This window comes from Paramisgurnus dabryanus, chromosome 5, assembly GCF_030506205.2.
Source record: "Paramisgurnus dabryanus chromosome 5, PD_genome_1.1, whole genome shotgun sequence".
Lineage (NCBI taxonomy): Eukaryota > Metazoa > Chordata > Actinopteri > Cypriniformes > Cobitidae > Paramisgurnus > Paramisgurnus dabryanus.
Genome location: NC_133341.1, coordinates 39,774,340 through 39,794,245, shown reverse-complemented (window position 1 = coordinate 39,794,245; position 19,906 = coordinate 39,774,340). Strand labels below are relative to the sequence as shown.

The following is a 19,906-nucleotide window of genomic DNA, read 5'->3' as shown; positions in this document are numbered from 1 at the left end:
TTTTGAAACACTTGAAAACTCCCAAAACCTCAGTGAGTTATGACAATCGCCCTGTCCCAAATGGCACACTCCGGACTTGTGGTCCTCCTCAGAGTCCACACTTTGATGACATCACGTAGTCCAGACTTTATAGGGACCCTTGATGCGAGTCCACGTGGGTGCACCGGAGTCATATTTTGGGACAGACTCGAGCATCACACCGGAAATAGGTAGAGAAGTTGCCCGTCTGTGTGAACTCCTCCCTTCCGTTCCTGATTGGTCTGATTGCCCTTTCGCAAGGACTTCTGGGTTGGCAAAGTGCGCGAAGCCTGCTGCAGTGCGGGCTTCGCTGAAGACCGCATCAAGGGGGCAAAGGAGGCGCTGATGAGCACACTTCAAAGCGTAAAAATGACAGATGGGACACCCTACGGACTCGTAGACTAAGCGAGAACGCGCAATTTAAGGCCACGAAACTGAAAGTCCACATGAAGTGCGCCATTTGGGACAGGGCCTAAGACTTCATATGAACATTTGCTTTACAAACGACATAAGAAGAACAAAGCAGGGGTCCCTGTGGGTATTCCGGTCTGGGGAGACCTTTGGTGTTTTGTGAAGCTGTCTTTCTATGTAACACAATCATTTTGGCCTTTTATTAAATTATTATTAATTTATTTATTTTTGTTTTTCTCTTTATTTACTATTTTGTCTAACTCTGTTAATTTCAGCTACTGTAAATATTCTGGCCTATCATGCAGTACTTGCATAAAGTCGTTGTCATGTATGTACAATAACAATATAAACTTGAATTGCGTAATGGCACACCAATGGCAAGACACCAACAAGCCACAGAATAAATTTAAGAAACGACCTTGCCCTTAGCACAGACTACACCCTGTCACTAGCACCAACATGTTTCAGACACAAACCTACAAACTAAAATTTAAGTTGGCAAATTTATTTTGAGCTTACCATCTCCATGTGCGTTAATAAAAACACATCCATGTTGATAATATCTGTTGTACCTTGTTTGCCTGGTTTATGGTGATTGTGTGGATTTGTTTAAATGATAAAAATAGGACAACTTTGCATTTTATTCCCAAATGCTTAATTAGTCTAACTAGAAATCTACATTTGGTATGTCTGAGTAAGTGTTAAGATGTTTTCTCCCTAATTTAGTAAATTTGCTTATGTTCCCATGAGGATTACGCCATTGAGAGTAAACCACACAAACAGGTTCCTTAACTAAAGAAAAACTAATTTAGCACTGCTGGCAAATATAGAGTTTGGCAGATTGTATGTGATTATGCAAGCTTAATGCCAAACAGTAAATGAACTGCTGTTTTGTGCATTATTGTTTTTCATCAACGCTCTATAAGGAAATGATCTTTATTAGCTTCTGAATTTCTGAAAATGTGTAGTATACAGACAGTACACAGATCGATTGAATGCGTAAGGGGAAAAGTCTGTCATTGTTTACTCCAGTGGTTCTTTTTCAGCATTTTTCTGTAGGGTCCATCCCCTTTAAATCCTTGAAAGTTTGTGAATCTGGGGGAAGAAATTCAAAGCCCTGGGAAATTATTGAATATATACATACATGGATACAGGTCATTGAAAGTGCTTGAATCGATTTTATGCAAGATGTTTTCTGGAAAAAATTCATATTATTCCCTGTGTAGTGTAGGATATCATCATCCTAATTCTAGACTTTAAGCACACGTGCTAAACTGTTCGCTTTAAATGCTGATTTTGATATATTTTATATTATATATAAACAAATACAAAATACAATATAGTCATAAATAAAAAAATTCTTAAATTTGTGTGTAACATTTAAACACAAACTTAAACATTTTTATGTGACAAATTGCGATTAATCTTTTAAAAAATTTTTAAAAACCTGCACCCTCCCTGGTACCATCTGGCGGCCCCTAGTTTGAGGACCACTGGTTTACTCAAGTCGTGAAGACATGATGGCTTGATGGAAAGAATATCAATATATAATAATCAAAATGTCTGGCTGTTCTTCACACAAAGTTTATCGTATGGCTTCAAAAGACCCTAATGTAGTGACCAATCATAGAAAGTTTTTTTTGTCTTTATGAAAAATAGCAGCATGTGGGTTTGAAACACCATCAAGGAATGATTTTTTTTTAAACATGATGTGAAAGTTTTAACAGTAGTTTGAGGACACAGATGTTCAAAATATCATCTTTCTGCGTATTTTTAACCTTTCTGTTCCTCTTCTCATAGGTGTGGAGGGCCAGTCTGTGGAGATCTGTAATACTGTAGATATAAGGGGTGAAAACAACCGTGAAATTGCAATGAGGATAACATCAGATATAAACAGCAAGAATCGATTCTTTACCGACCTCAATGGCTACCAGGTAGAGTCTCAATATATTTGTCCTCATTTACTGTTCAACATTAACTCTTTCCCCGCCATTGACGAGATATCTCGTCAATTAAGAGAAAACGCTTCCCCGCCAATGACGAGATTTTCCGTCTTTCCGCAATACCGCTATTATCCACCAGGTGGCGCCCTTCCGCAACTTTTTAAAACCGGAAGTATTGCCCTATGGCAAGCGGCTGCATGTCCGTGTCTGTTTTAAAGATCGCTCTGGATGGGATCTCTATGAAAAGTCCGTCACAAAAATGGAATTATTTTTGCTTTTTGCTCAAAATATGGTGTTTTTGCAAAAACCTACCCATATTCAAAAGCTGATTGCAAAAGAACCACTAAAGGTAGGATGAAACGGTTTTTTTTTTTTTTTTAAAGCAGAGGGTCTGTTCTTTCATTTGGTATATTGTATGTTTATTTATTTAAAGAAGAACATTTTCTGGAAGGCATTAAACTTTGGTGAAAATCATGAAAAACGCTGGCGCTGGCTGGCAACTTTTTTTAAAAACGCTGGCGGTGAAAGAGTTAAAGTTGAAACTGTGAGCCTGGGCATTTTTATGCATGTGTGCATTGTCAAGGGTAGGCGATATGTGACCCTGTCTGTGATGTCTAATAAATAAGGCAGTATTTTGTCTATTGGCAGTGTTTTATTGTGCTTCAACTTACTCTTTATTCAAGAGTAGGGCTGGCTATCGTTTTAATTTGAGCGATTACGATGTCAATTCCACTTATAGAATCCGGTTCTTATCGATTTCTGATTCCAATATTTTAGTGAGAGAAAAAAAATCAATGTACACTTTTTTTGTCTATCCGTCTATCTTTCTGTCTGTCCGTTTGTCTGTTTGTCCGTTTGTCTGTCTATCTATCTGTCTATCTTTTTATCTTTCCTTTTTCTGTCTGTCTGTCTGTGTCTATCTATCTGTCTATGTACTTATCTATCTGTCTGTCTGTCTTTTTTCTTTCTGCCTATATTTCTGTCTGTCTGTCTGTCTATCTGTCTGTCCGTCCGTCTTTCTTTCTGTCTATCTTTTTATCTTTCCTTTTTCTGTCTGTCTGTCTGTCTGTCTGTCCGTCCGTCCCTCCTTCTTTCTGTCTGTCTGTCTATCTTTCTCTCTGTCTATCTTTTATCTTTCCTTTTTCTGTCTGTCTTTCTTTCTGTCTGTCTGTCTATCTTTCTCTCTGTCTATCTTTTATCTTTCCTTTTTCTGTCTGTCTTTCTTTCTGTCTGTCTGTCCGTCCGTTCCTCCTTCTTTCTGTCTGTCTTTCTGTCTATCTTTCTTTCTGTCTATCTTTTTATCTTTCCTTTTTCTGTCTGTCTTTCTGTCTGTCTTTCTGTCCGTCCGTCCGTCCGTCCGTCCCTCCTTCTTTCTGTCTGTCTGTCTTTTTTTCTGTCTATCTTTTATCTTTTCTTTTTCTGTCTGTCTTTCTTTCTATCTTTTTCTGTCTGTCTGTCTGTCTGTCTGTCTGTCTGTCTGTCTGTCTGTCTGTCCGTCCGTCCGTCCATTCCTCCTTCTTTCTGTCTGTCTTTCTGTCTATCTTTCTTTCTGTCTATCTTTTTATCTTTCCTTTTTCTGTCTGTCTGTCTGTCTGTCTGTCCGTCCGTCCGTCCGTCCGTCCGTCCGTCCCTCCTTCTTTCTATTTGTCTGTCTTTTTTTCTGTCTATCTTTTATCTTTCCTTTTTCTGTCTGTCTTTCTTTCTGTGTGTCTGTCCGTCCGTTCCTCCTTCTTTCTGTCTGTCTTTCTGTCTATCTTTCTTTCTGTCTATCTTTTTATCTTTCCTTTTTCTGTCTGTCTGTCTGTCTTTCTTTCTGTATGTCCGTCCATCCCTCATTCTTTCTTTCTGTCTGTCTTTCTGTCTATCTTTCTTTCTGTCTATCTTTTTATCTTTCCTTTTTCTGTCTGTCCGTCCGTCCGTCCATCCCTCCTGCTTTCTGTCTGTCTGTCTATCTTTCTTTCTGTCTATCTTTTATCTTTCCTTTTTCTGTCTGTCTGTCTGTCTGTCTGTCTGTCTGTCCATCCGTCCCTCGTTCTTTCTGTCTGTCTGTCTGTCTGTCTATCTTTATTTCTGTCTATCTTTTTATCTTTCCTTTTTCTGTCTGTCTTTCTGTCTGTCTGTCCGTCCCTCCTTCTTTCTGTCTGTCTTTCTGTCTATCTTTTTATCTTTGCTTTTTCTGTCTGTCTGTCTGTCTGTCTGTCTTTTTTCTTTCTGTCTATATTTCTGTCTGTCTGTCTGTCTGTCTGTCTGTCTGTCTGTCTGTCCGTCCGTCCGTCCATTCCTCCTTCTTTCTGTCTGTCTTTCTGTCTATCTTTCTTTCTGTCTATCTTTTTATCTTTCCTTTTTCTGTCTGTCTGTCTGTCTGTCTGTCCGTCCGTCCGTCCGTCCGTCCGTCCGTCCGTCCGTCCGTCCCTCCTTCTTTCTATTTGTCTGTCTTTTTTTCTGTCTATCTTTTATCTTTCCTTTTTCTGTCTGTCTTTCTTTCTGTGTGTCTGTCCGTCCGTTCCTCCTTCTTTCTGTCTGTCTTTCTGTCTATCTTTCTTTCTGTCTATCTTTTTATCTTTCCTTTTTCTGTCTGTCTGTCTGTCTTTCTTTCTGTATGTCCGTCCATCCCTCATTCTTTCTTTCTGTCTGTCTTTCTGTCTATCTTTCTTTCTGTCTATCTTTTTATCTTTCCTTTTTCTGTCTGTCCGTCCGTCCGTCCATCCCTCCTGCTTTCTGTCTGTCTGTCTATCTTTCTTTCTGTCTATCTTTTATCTTTCCTTTTTCTGTCTGTCTGTCTGTCTGTCTGTCTGTCTGTCCATCCGTCCCTCGTTCTTTCTGTCTGTCTGTCTGTCTGTCTATCTTTATTTCTGTCTATCTTTTTATCTTTCCTTTTTCTGTCTGTCTTTCTGTCTGTCTGTCCGTCCCTCCTTCTTTCTGTCTGTCTTTCTGTCTATCTTTTTATCTTTGCTTTTTCTGTCTGTCTGTCTGTCTGTCTGTCTTTTTTCTTTCTGTCTATATTTCTGTCTGTCTGTCTGTCTGTCTGTCTGTCTGTCTGTCCGTCCGTCCGTCCGTCCGTCTTTCTTTCTGTCTATCTCTTTATCTTTCTTTTTTCTATCTTTCTATCTATCTATCTATCTATCTATCTATCTTTCTATCTGTCTGTCTGTCTTTCTTTCCTCTTATTTGTCTATGTATTTGTCTTTGTACTTTTCTGTCTGTCTGTCTATCTTTCTGTCTTTCTTTCTTTCTATGTTTTCTATTCTTTCTTTCTTTCTTTCTATTCTTTCTATCTTTTCTTTCTATCTTTCTTTCTTTCCTTTCTATCTTTTCTTTATATCTTTTTTCTCTATATTTTCTATTCTTTCAGTCTTTCTTTCTACACAGAATGTTTTAATTTTTTATGTAGAAAAGAGTAGATAATAAAACATAACTGGTGTTAGGTTTGGTTTTCACAGACTGGGTCACACATTATAAACAGCTCGATGCTGCTTGAACACTACCAGTGAATTTATTGCTGTGTATCGCCCATCTCTTTCAATGAGATCATTAGGAGGCGTTCCTAATTATAAACAAATGAGTAACCATCCACTACAGTAACTGATGAAAGATGGATGAACACTTCACTCCTATTGTATAAGTCGCTCATCATTTGTACAAAATTTAAATCTTTTCAACTTTAATGTGTCGCTGGACACGTCCCATCTGACGCCAACGGTTACTGTTGCTTGGGTTGCTGGAAATTGCCAGCTTTCCATTCAAATGAATGGGATCGTGTCAGTGTGACAATGACAATGTTACAAATGATTGTTATTGTAATGTTGACTGTAAATTTAATTTGTTAATTTAGTTAATTACATAAAGAAATAACTTATTCAAGCCTTTTGACTATTCAAATTCTGTAATAAGGGTTTTTCCTACCATAAAGTGCTTAATATTGTAAAGTTTTTAACAAAGCAGTTAATAAAGTGTGATTTTGCATGCTGCATTGAATTGCAGCTATTTAAATAAATGTGATTAATAGATAAATATATTTACTGACATGTAATATTATTAAAGAAGTCATCAGAAGTCACTGTTTAATTTGGTTTTGACAGGCTTGTTTGAATTTGGTTGATAACACTTATAAGTCTAGTTGTGTTTATGGGAAGCATAATGAATATGTCAGTTTGTCACTTTTCTTGGCAAATAACTCATTAAAAAAAAGAGTTCAGAGTGTGATGTAGGCCTGAGCAAAACAAACAAGTGTCGGTTCATATCACTTTCTTTGACATGCTGGTATATTAGTGCAGCATTTAACTGATAATGTCTCTCTGGCCTTGACCAGGATTAAGCGTTTTACTTCCAAACGAATGCCTCATGAATAAAACAGTGGGACATTTAATTAGCACACACACAAACTTTATCATTTGACAGTGTTTTTCATATAAAAACGTGCACGACTACACTCGGCTTTATCAGGGCACTGAACCGAGAGTGTTTGGAGTTTTTAAACCCCGCAGCGCTAAACGTGCCTTGGGCTGTTTTTACAGGTGCAGCCGAGGAAAACCGTGGCTAAGCTCCCCCTGCAGGCAAACTTCTACCCCATGACCAGCATGGTGTACCTGCAGGACTCCAGCGCCAGACTCTCTCTGCTTACCGCACAGTCATTGGGAACGGCCAGTCTCAAAAGCGGTCAGAATCTGCACATGCATGTTTTCTATGAAATCAAAAAAGTAGCGAAATGTCTGATGTAATGAAATTTGAACTTAAAATAAATTTTAAGATTTTTAAAAATTTCTAACAAAGAAACTTTAAAGTCCTGCATTATTTCAAGGTCAGCAGTAAAATGCATGCAAATTTGTAACATGGATTTTCCTTTGTACAAAAAGTGAAAGTTGTTGAAGCATTTTAAAAGAAGTAAATCTTTTACTCGATTTTTGCTAGTGGTGCATTGGACATTTCTGTATACCCTACTCCAAAAACTTTTTAGATACATCATTAAATTTTGGGCCAAAATATTGATGTTGTGTCACAATTGCCAGTTATTGTACTATCATACAGTGAGGAAAATAAGTATTTGAACACCCTGGTATTTTGCAAGTTATCCCACTTAGAAATCATGGAGGGGTCTGAAATTGTCATCGTAGAGAGACAACTGTGTCCACTGTGAGAGACATAATCTGAAAAAAAATCCAGAAATCACAATGTATGATCTTGTAACTATTTATTTGTATGATACAGCTGCAAATAAGTATTTAAACACCTGCGAAAATCAATTTTGCACACACTGCAGGAGGGATTTTGACCCACTCCTCCACCCAGATCTTCTCTAGATCAGTCAGGTTTCTGGCCTGTCAATGAGAAACACAGAGTTTTAGCTCCGTGTTTCTCCCATGACTCCTCTGGATCATCCAAATGGTCATTGGCAAACTTAAGACGGGCCTGGACATGTGCTGGTTTAAGCAGGGGAACCTTCCATGCCATGCATGATTTCAAACCATGACGTCTTAGTGTATTACCAACAGTAACCTTGGAAACGGTGGTCCCAGCTCTTTTCAGGTCATTGACCAGCTCCTCCCGTGTAGTTCTGGGCTGATTTCTCACCTTTCTTAGGATCATTGAGAGTTGGATTCTTACTGATTGTATGGGGTGGAAAGGTGTCTTTATGCAGCTAACGTCCTCAAACAGGTGCATCTCATTTAGGATAATAAATATAGTGGAGGTGGACATTTTAACAGGTCTTTGAGGGTCAGAATTCTAGCTAATAGACAGGTGTTCAAATATTATTTGCAGCTGTATCATACAAATAAATAGTAAAAAAATCATACATTGTGATTTCTGGATTTTTTATTTTTTTATTATGTCTCTCACAGTAAACATGCATCTACAATGACAATTTCAGACCCCTCCATGATTTCTAAGTGGGAGAACTTGCAAAATAGCAGGGTGTTCAAATAATTATTTTCCTCACTGTAGATCAGTGGTCTCCAACAAGGTGCCACCAGGTTGCCCGTACGTATGCCAAAGCACATTCTATAAATAGCCTCAATTTTGATATTTTTCATATTACATATTAGCTTGGCTTTTTATATATGCTAACATTTTAAACAATACTTAAATATATCAACAAGTAAAATAAAATAAACAAGTAAAAGAAAAATGTTTTGAGTAGACTATATCAAAAAGTAGCCCTCCAGATTGTTTTACCCAGTGTGGTAGCCCTTGCTTACAAAAAGGTTGGAGACCTCTTTCATAGATTATATGAGGAGCTTAGATGCAAAAACCTCTAAATGCCACCTCCGTAAAAAATGCGATAATGATTTTAACTGAATGTTCTCGGCACGTACTATATGTTTTCAAATACTTTCTCCTCAAATCTGCATGAGACTGACCTCAGGTCATTCAGAAATACATTTTTTTTTTTTGCAGAATCCATTAAGAGTCGAATAAAAAAATGCTCATTTACAAGAAATCATGTCAGATGCACTTAGAGGGTTTTGCATCTAGGTTTTTCATATATCCATATAATTCATATAATATGTTGAAATGTCCGTATGTCCACTCTCAGTTTCTCATCTTAAAGGAAAACACCACTGTTTTTCAATATTTTCATATGTTCTTACCTCAACTTTCCATTTTTTATTTGCTTAAAAATTTTTATTTTGTGCCACCATACTTACTCGTGTACTTACTCATGTAACAGTCTTTAAAAAGGGAAAACATGGAAGTGTTTGGTGTATTTTAAATTCATTCCTGTTTGGATCCTAAGGAATGAATGGGGCTAACACATTCACAACGCGCTGTACAAAGATTAAGTGCACGCATTGAAAAAAGATAGTAATGTATTAATTCATCTAAGTTGAGGTAAAAACAGAGTAAAATATTGAAAAATGGTGGTGTTTTCCTTTAAAGACATATAAATATAATATAAATATGAGTATGTATGAATTTGTTTTGAACTTTTTATTGTTAGTGTAGTTTAATGGCCTAATCATACAGTATTTGATATTATAAAGTTATACACTTGGTGCAGTAATATAAAAATCAATTGATGTATAGATGTGCATATATTGGCTGTTTTGCAGCGTTTAAGCACCTGATCTTGTTTATTTTGCTTGTTGTGAGCATATTATAGTGCTTTGGGAGCTATATACAATCTGCTTGTGAAGCTTTTTGATGTGAATTTCACAGGTCAGCTGGAAGTGATAATGGACCGCAGGCTGAATCAGGACGATAATCGAGGTTTAGGTCAGGGAGTGTTGGACAATAAGATCACTGCCAACTCTTTCCGCCTACTGCTGGAGAAACGAAGCTCTGAAGAGGTAATCAGGATGGAGAAACTTGTCAGCTACCTGAAAATACACAGTATGAATGCTGTACTGAATCAGCAGATTCAACTAGTCGCGTCAATTTAGGGCGCTGTACCTGCATCTAATTCATTAATCACCCGATAATCCAGTTTAACCAGCTGTGCTTGTAAAGTCGGAGTATAGTCTGTTTTTACGTGTACGCGAACATATGCGCACAGTCGAATGCACAGCATCGCAAAGCATAGGTTTTTTTTTTACTTCAGACATTTGACGCATGCGCATTGCGACAAATTACACTACCTCTCGTGGCCTACGCACTGTATTCTCCTGTATGCGCATGCTCAACCTACATGTAAAATGTTAGCGACGTTATAAAAATCCGGTGGTGCGCGTACAGTACAGTTTTGCACCGTACAATACTAGGGGTGCAATGGATCACAAAACTCACGGTTTGGATCACATTACGGTTTTTGAGGCACAGATCAGATCATTTTTCGGATCAGCAAAAAATAAAAGTATGGGAAAAATCTAATAACAAATCAAGAAATTACAAACATTTATAAAAAAGAACAAAGTTGCACATTATGTGAAGTCTAAAATCATTAGGTACAGAAATCAATTGAATAATAACACTGCATTTATTGAATTAATAAAATTATTATATTATAAATGTAATTATTATTTTTTAAAGCTTCAGAAGTGATTTTCTCTTTGTCTTGGGTTGTTTGATTAACATTAATGACACAGACTTACGTAGGTTAATTGAGCTTACTGTCTCTTTAAGACCAAATATGCACAGACTGCATGTCTCTCAGTGTGTGCACTACTGAGTCCCCTTAAACGCGTGCACACACACAGACAGAGGGCAAATTACAAACGGCGCAGCATAAACAGCCGTCCCACATAAAAACGTTACGTTGTTTTTCATTGCTCTATTTGCCAAATGTATTTTAATATGAGAGAGAGTAGCGCAACTCTCTGAAGTTTACACATCAAGAGTTCTGATGTTTGAAGGATGATCACGTTTGGACTCGAGCTGGACCGGACGCATTCAACCGCACGTGCGTTTGTGCGTAAAGTAAACTGCTCACTTTAGCGCCTTTTTGCAGTTAAACTGTTTAAATCACTGGAATGTTAACTTTGCAAACCTTTGAAACCCTCACAAATGATAAACTTTCCCTATTTAAATTTGCGTATTAATCCGCGAATCAAATGCGAGCCAAACCGTGGGTCGTGATCCGTACGGATCACGAATCAACTGCGATCTGTTACACCACCATACAGTACAGTTTTGTACCGTACGCAGACCTTGACATACGCGTAAAATCCGGACTGTACTTCCAGCTTAAAGATCTGCATCATGATATTTCAAATTATTTTATTTAAATTAGCCTTTTATGGTTTACGTCTTATTCAGAATACTCACCATTATTTTCTTGGTACAATTAATTTTGTGCTGTTATTATAAAAGTTTGCATATGCTTTGTTATCATTCATTAAATGGTGACGGAATAATGGAGAAAAACATTATATCGGTGCATGCATCCAGACATACTGTGAAGTAAAAATGCATTTTCAAACATTTTTAAGTGCAGAGAACTGTATGCCTGACGATTAAACTGCACCATTTATACGCAAATGTTTTGCCAGGGTGTTGCGAAAGATTTAACCTTTTGTACGTACTTAACAGGCATCTTGCGTTACTGTGGCAAACTTCAGTCCTGTAGAGTTACCTTCGTTTTTTTTAGATAACTACCTAATAACATAAGACAGTTTAACTTTAACTTGCTTGAGAAGATTCCTTTTATCTTTTGGTTTGATGAAAGGGAACGCTGACTAGGGCTGTCAAACGATTAATCGTGATTAATCGCATACAAAATAAAGGTTTGTATTTGCAGAATATGTGTGTGTGTACTGTGTGTAATTAGTATGTACATATAAATAAACACAAATTCATGGATGTGTTTAAAGGTGCAGTGTGTAAATTTTAGCAGCATCTAGTAGTGAGGTTGCGAATTGCAACCAACAGTTCAGTCCACTGCTCACCCCTTGCTTTTGAAACGCTTAGAGAAAGCTACGGTAGCCGCCACCGGATAAACATGTCATCGTCGGAGACAACTTAGTAAAAAAGTTTGTCTGTTAAGGGCTTCTGTAGAAACATAGCGTTACAAAATGGCGACTTCCACGTGAGGGGACCCTCTTTGTATGTAGATAAAAACGTCTCATTCTAAGGTAATAAAAACATAACAGTTCATTATAAAAAGGTCTTTATACACCCTGGATATTATAGTTTTGTATATTATTTTGCATTTCTGTCAAGAGATCCTTCTAAAAATTACACACTGCACCTTTAAGAAACAATTTCATGTGATATTTATTTATTTATATTATAGTATGTTTTATATATACATTTTTAGAAAGAGTATATAAATAAGTTTTTTTCTTAAATGTATTTGTGTGTTTATTTATATATATACACAATAATTACACACAGCAAACACACACACACACACACACACACACACACACACATATATATGCAAATACAAACTTTTATTTTCTATGCGATTAATCGCGATTAATCGTTTGACAGCCCGTATGCTGACCATAGAAGTTAAAACTTTTACAGCCATGCTGCAATGCAACAATGTACTAAATTGAGCTTGCATGGCTAGATGCATTTGTGTGCTTCCATACATTACCCTGCATGCCTTAGATAGAATGAAATAACCTCACTGTGCACTGATGGTAATATGCATTATTTCTGTCCCAGACCCAGAAAGAGGAGAGCGCGCCATACAGCTATGCATCTATACTGAGTCACATGTCTTTCACGTACCTCAACCATCCTCTCATCTCCATGGCATCCAGTCCAGACTCAGTCGATGCGTCCTTTACCTTCTACAACCCTCTGATCACCTCCTTCCCATGTGACCTTCATCTGGTGAACCTGCGTGCAATCCAGTCTAAGGTAATTTTCGGTTATGTTTTCTTCTGCGAGAGGATTTGAAAGAGGAAGCTGAAAGCTGTTTTGGCCATTATTAGAATGCTGGTGGTGTATTGAGGACTGCTGGCTCAGTTCCTAAGATGGCCATTAAGTCCATTGACCTTTTTATTATATTTCAGGCTCCCTTTCCCCAGGTATGAACAGTAATATTTTAATACATGACAAAAATGCTCAGGGCTCAAAGGAATAGTATAGAAATATGCCATCCCAGATGTAAATAACCACTGCACGCTGATCCCAGAAAGTGCCTTCTGTTTGAACGCATACGCTTTCTTTAACCGTACCATTAGAATACCAACAGGCAAAAGTTAAGTTTGAAAGTCTTGAAAAGTCAGCGGTCTTGCGGGGAGCATCTTTCCATCAGACTGTATAAAGACATGTTAGGGTCTTTGCTTTATGATGGGAGACTCACGCAGCGGTGCTGGGCCGCAGCTGATGGGTGAAAGGCAGCGCTCCATAATTGGTCCAGTGTGTGAGTATTAAGAAGAAACAGTGTTGTGTTTATACGGCCTGAGGCTCTGTCTCATCTCTCTCACAGGAGGAAGGAGGAGGTCCATCCGAGCAAGCTGCTTTGATACTACACAGAAAAGGCTTTGACTGTGGCTTCTCCAATCGGGACACTGGCCTATTGTGTACAACCACACGTGGCAAGGTAAAGCAAATCACGCTCCATAGACACACACAAATATTTTTAAGTGTCTTATTACTGCACCTCAAATTTTAAAACAACTTGGGGCTTATATTTAGACATTTGTGGTGTAATAAACTGGTTAAACTAAATGAAAACCTGTTATGGTAAAACAATGAAAATTTGTTGTGCATAATATGTATGCAATATACCACTAAAAAGCGGGGTGTCAAACTTATTTAAGGTTGAGGGCTGGATGGTAAATAACCTCACCACACTGCAAAAAATGATTTTCATGAATACATTTCTTAGTATTTTTGTCTTGTTTTTAGTAAAAATATAAAAAAATTCTTAATTAAGATGCTTTTTCTTGATAAGCAAAACAACCCATGAAAATAAGTCTAGTTTTTAGACCAAAAATATCGAATTTAAGTGATTTTGTACATAAAACAAGCAAAAAAATCTGCCAGGGGGTAACCAAAAAATCTTAAAAAAAATTCTTAAACACTAAATTCAAGAAAAATGTTCTTACCCCATTGGCAGATTTGATATTTTTGGTCTAAAAACTAAACCTATTTTCTTGGCTCGTTTTGCTCATCAAGAAAAGCATCTTAATTTAAGAATTTTTAAATATTTTTACTGAAAACACGACGAAAATTTTAAGAATAGTTTTTCTTAAAAATCATTTTTTGCAGTGTGTGCACTGCAAAAATGACTTTTTTACTTAATTTTTTTGTCTTGTTTTCAGAACAAATATCTAAAAATTCTTAAATTAAGATGCTTTTTCTTGATGAGCAAAACAACCCAAGAAAATAAGTCTAGTTTTAGACAAAAAACATAAAATTTTGCCGTTTTTTATGCTTGTTTTAACTCCTTGTGTGTAGGGATGGGTATTGTTTGGGTTTTTTTCGATACCGGTGCCAAATCGATACTTTTAAAACGGTTCCGGTGCCTAAACGGTGCCTAAAGCGGTACTTTGAAAAAAAGAGTCACAGAAAGATGGTAGATGAGAGAACAGCATAAAACACTATGAAAATTCTTCTCTGTTTGTCATTTGTTTATTAATGATTTGCCTAAAGCACCATCATCTTTTAAGACCTGCATTCTTGATTTCTTTTTTTATGAAATTTTTGATTTGTGAATTAAATAAATTCTTCTGAACACTCCACTTTCAGCTCAGAAAAATGTTCTATGATTGGTTGTTAATAATCTGTTCAATGATTGGTTAAAGCCTACGCGGCTGCCGCTCACAAAAAGATAAAGGGCGAGTTCTAATCGAAAGTTATCCTCCCTATGTCCTATTCCCTTCCAAGATCAGATCTCTTGAACTCTAGAGAAAGTTGCGCAATTGTGTCTCATAGTGTGGCTATTTAAACACACTTGGCAAATAGAGCAATAAAATACAGCGTCTTTTTCTCTTTATTTGGATCGACTGTTCATGCGAAATCCTCTTCGTGAAGTGCCCTTCAATGGCTCAAAACGGCATTTGGAATTCACCCAAAATATTTTCTTGTCGGCTTGTAAAACCATTCACGTTTTGACACTTTCTGCTCGTCTCCGATGAACTTGACACTCGTGACTGCCGCGGCCCATCTCAGACCAATATCAGCCGAAATACTAATAAAAACATTAGTGAGGTAATGCGTTTTAGCAAATTCTCTGAAGGAATGTTACCATATAAAATATTTAATAGAAGAACAATGTCGCACACCTGTTAGTTCCGGTTAGGTGCGTTGGATGAAGAGACAATGAAGTCCACCAAACATTTATAAAAAAAGGGAATATCCCGCACACTATTAACTTGCAAAATTAAGCTTTTTGCAAGTTAATAGTGTGCGGGATATTCCCTTTTTTATAAACCATATAAAATATAAAATAAGCTGCTGTCAGATCAATTGCGGCATTCACGCGCTCCTCTGAGGATCTCATTTTCCAAATTGTTCTTTTAAGTCAGAATATAAAAATAACCTGGACATATATTCTTACAAAATTTGTTTGATTTGTATTATTAGGGATGTGCAGATGAGGATTTTTTCACATTTTAAACTTATTAAACACAGCGCATATTTTAAATGAAAATATGAAATGAAAAATGTTTGTTCATTATTACTCTTAACGAAAAACTCAACTCCAATAAAATAGTAGCTCCAATGACAAACTTGCTTATATTGCTTGTTTATTAATAAAACGAATTCGACGGATGGTATCTGCGTTAAAACACAAACAAATGAAAGATTTAATTGACATAATTTTCATTACTACGAATGCTTATTTGTTCATTTTTTTTTTTTTTATTAAAACAGAACAACAATAAAAATGTAAAATGACTCGCTTATATTAAACAAAACGTTTAAAAAAAACGAATAGACGGTAAACATTTTATTCGCCCTATAACATAAATAAATCTAAGATCCTTAGATTTTTCAAAACAAATGATTGGTTTCCGTTTTTTTATCAATATAAAACTACAATAATGTAAAATATGAACAAAATCAAACTTGAATCATCTGTATTATCAAATCTTTCCGACTTTCACATTCACGTGAATTTTGTAAGTGAGGAAATTATTTACATATGAGTGCAGTATAATTTAACTAGCGATTGTGCTGTGCTATTGTGATAAGGCTATGCTTTTTGCGCTACAGAGAGCAAAATACTTCAGTCAACCGTTCATGCATTAAGAGGCACCGAAATGAGGCACCGAAATCTGTTTTCTGATTCGGTCCGGTAGGTACCGCCCATATAGGCTTCGGTGCCATAATGGCACCGCATTTCGGTACCCAACCCTACTTGTGTGGCGCAATTCCCTTTTGATTGGCGGGGTTGAAAATGTGATGTACACCTTCAAATGAATATAACTCTGGCCTTTTTTTGGTCTAGAAGCCTAATCTTGGTCTTGTTTTAAAGAAAACACTTTAGGGTTTTTCACAGAAGTGAAGTTATTATTTAATAGAATAAATAAAATCAAATTTAAACTGCTATAAAAATTTCTTTAAGAAATAGAAATATTGCAAGTAATAATAATAAAGTAATAATGCAAACATGAAGCTATAAGTCTCGAGTAGCTGTGATCCGTATATCAAGTTATAATCACAAAAAATGTGGTTTGTGTCACACTTTTAGTGGTTTTACCATTAACGGCCACTAGGTGTCAACGGTTTGCTGCATACTCTTGTCACAAATCAATAAATTACTGTCACTGCATTATTATTAATAAAAAAGGTTTTGAAATATAAAAACTACATTCTGAGAGCTTTCCAGTGTTATATAGTTTGTCATGATTTTTTAGGTTTCAAGTAGGGGTTTAGTGTTAGAAATATTTAAAAACAAATTTGGCTTACCTGTGGACCGTGGCATTTTTGAAAATGGCTCTCACCATGTCAATCTTTTCCCAAAATGGTGATGATAAATTAAATCTACACCCTTAGAGCTTTCAAATGATATATAGTTTGTCATGATTGGATAAGAATTCATATGGAAAACACTGAAGTAAACGTAGCCGTCCCGCTAGCGGGACAGTGACATTTCGCAGGATATAAATGTTTTGGGGCACACTCTCTTCATAACTGAATCAATTACTCTCCCTACATAATTTATTTTAGAAAACACTGTTGAAATATGTATTCTAGAGCCTTAGACCTTTCCAACAATATATAGTTTGTAGTGATAGATAAACATTTACATGCAAAATATTGCTGTAAACTCCGGTGTCCTGCTCACGGGACAGCGCCACTGAAATTCACTTAAATTTAATGGGGGTTTTTTTGTCTAAAAACTAGACTTATTTTATTAGGTGATTTTGCTCATCAATAAAATTATCTTAATTTAAGAATTATTAGAAAAATACTAAGTAAGAAAGAAATTTTTGCAGTGTGTTTATTTGTATTATTATAATTGATTTATCTTCTTGGTTATTATTATATATATATATATATATATATATATATATATATATATATATATATATATATATATATATATATATATATATATATATATATATATATATATATATATATAATGTAATCCTCTATCTCAATATTTTCCTATTGTATGATTATATATAATATAAATATTATAAAATATATTTAATATTTAAAAAAAAAAAATTACAAATGAATGATATATTTCCAAGTACATTACGGTAACACATTTAAACACACTGTTGCATTGTAAAAGCTTTAATAAAGTGTTTTGATGTTTGTAGGTTAAGTTAGAGAAGCTCTTGACAGACCTGAAGGTGAAAAGCTTCACTCCTGTCTCGCTGTCTTTGATGCACAACACACAAGAAAGTGAAGCAGAGTCACAGGAGATCAATCTTAAACCTATGGAAATCAGGACTTACCGCCTGGAGCTCAGCTGAGACACTTCACCATAGCCGCTGTCACATTCTCATTAAACTTTATGTTCTACACACGAGAGCCTCTAGGAGTCGTCGTCTTCAGTCAAGGACTCGGCGAACGATTGTCAACAAAATCCTTAAACTTCACAACAAGGTGCAATATATGAAATCTTCAAGAATTGCCAAGTAGCTCTCTCAGGTTATCTGAGCGTAATACGTGAATATTGCTATGAGGGATTCACTGTGTTGAGAGTTGACATCTTTTGCACTGGGAATGTCATTGTATCATTTCGTCCTTTTATTAATTGAGTAAGAAAAAGTTTTGGACTATTTGATCATAATATGAACGTTGTTTAAAATTGTTTTAAAAGATGTGTAAATTAATTTTATTTCATGTTTTGCTATCCCAAAGTTTTTATTCCAAACTGTGCCTTAGTCTCACAAGGTGGTGACTGTGGATGTGATATAAGCTTTTACCGTACCAGACGGCGTTACGTGGTTTGTTTTCTTTCACTTTTCCAAACTTGATAATTGCCAGCAATGCAATTGACTGCAAGTGTTTATCACATTCATTGAAACCAGTTGTGTAATGCATCTTAAGATTGTACAAAGACTATTTTATTTTTTCACTTTTTCTTTTCCTTAAACAATGTTTTAACAATGTATACGTGTATTGGTCAGCTTTGTTTTTTATTTGTATGCAGTCTGAAGGATTGTAAATAGGTTGGGTAGCAACATAAATTCACCAAAGCTGGGTGGGTGATCCTGTGTTTTTTTACATTAATGTCCCAGAGAAGATAAATATCAGAGAAGAGATTAAAATGTTTTATTTAATATATTTGGCTGTCTGAAATTAAGAAAATATTTATATTAATGTAGGTAGTATAAGAAAAAAAATGACATTTGGTTTTAAGTGATGGGTGCTTAATCAAATAATTTAGATTTCACGAGGAAATAATCTTTTCACTTACAGGTAGGTGTGTTATACATTAACACAATCAAACTATGCAATGCTACATTTTTGTCTCATGCAAACAATTGTCTATTTTTGTAAGCTGAAATTTTGAAGGATGATTAAATATTATGTGGGTATTTACTTTAAACAATAAATGATGTATAAAATAACTGAATCAGAAGAGATCCCAATTTTACCCAGCAACATGCACGTCTTTCAGATATTAAGTATATCAGTTGCTACGTCAAGGTTGTATGTTTTGTGTCTTTAAGTCGATCTTATTCTTGAATTGAGACCAATACTGTCTTCTATTCTTGGTGTCTTTGTATAGTTTTTATTTGCTCGGTCTCTAGTCTTGCGGTAATGAAGGATGGTCATTTGTTGATTTACTACTGTGATTTTTATAATGTTAAGTTGAATCAGCATGTTTTATTTTTTCGGTTTATTAAATCTTGACTGGCATGTTTAGTCTGTCAGTTAAACGTGATCACTGTATTCCAACAGGTCTTTATAACAAGCTGCTTCTTTAAAGACCAGATCGGTCTGTGACTGGAGTAAATCAGGATTCAATGCTTTATACCCTGTGAGAACATTCCTTTATTTCTTGAAAAGCTGACTTTCTAAACTGTATGCATCCTTTTATAAGTGTTGCCAATTAAAATCTTATCTTTTAATGAAATGTTATGGATAAAATAAACATTGTTTTATCTTGGGGACATTGATATATCTATTTATGTTCCCTGCAGCTTTATGCAAACAATACGTTTTGTGTCCTTTTATGCTTTCTTCATTTTTCTCTTCATTATATTTTCTTGCTTTCATCTTTTTCAATCATTATTTTTAATTCCCTTTGCCACTGAAAATATTTTGAGAGTTGGAATAGAATAAAATCTAAAATGATTTCGCAATGTTTAGCAAATTGGTCATCTCTGATTGGTTGGTGGATTACTTTTAAGAGTTTATAGAATTAAATGGAAAGCAGTTCTAATTTGATCTTCCAGATAAGTGACTTTGTGTTTGCCCTACCTAATATTTAAAACATATTTTACAGAATTTTGCAGTAATGTTTCCGCATGCATATATAAAAAAAGCTTTTTTATGTTTTTGAAACAAAAAGCATTGTGGTTGGGTCTGGCATATCGGATTTTGCTCTTCACAATACCAGGAAAAAAAGGTCAGGAGAGTTTGCTGGCCAATTAAGAACAGGGATACCATGGTCCTTAAACCGGATACTGGTACTTTGGCATTGTGTGCAGGTCTCAAGTCCTGTTGGAAAATGAAATCTGCATTTCCATAAAGTTGGTCAGAAGCAGGAAGCATAAATGCTC

The 19,906-nt window shown here is 35.8% G+C and overlaps 1 protein-coding gene across 1 annotated transcript in view; it reads left to right on the top strand.

Moving 5' to 3' along the window:
• The window catches only part of man2a1 (mannosidase, alpha, class 2A, member 1), a 65,741-nt gene extending 46,433 nt beyond the window's left edge, over window positions 1–19,308 (top strand). The window contains exons 17-22 of the mRNA XM_065284102.2: window positions 2,230–2,363; window positions 6,887–7,028; window positions 9,528–9,658; window positions 12,420–12,617; window positions 13,192–13,305; window positions 17,489–19,308. Of these exons, the coding sequence (XP_065140174.1) occupies window positions 2,230–2,363; window positions 6,887–7,028; window positions 9,528–9,658; window positions 12,420–12,617; window positions 13,192–13,305; window positions 17,489–17,644 (875 nt within the window). The 3' untranslated portion in view covers window positions 17,645–19,308. The remainder of the gene's footprint in view (window positions 1–2,229; window positions 2,364–6,886; window positions 7,029–9,527; window positions 9,659–12,419; window positions 12,618–13,191; window positions 13,306–17,488) is intronic.
• The last annotated feature ends 598 nt before the right edge of the window (window positions 19,309–19,906 follow it).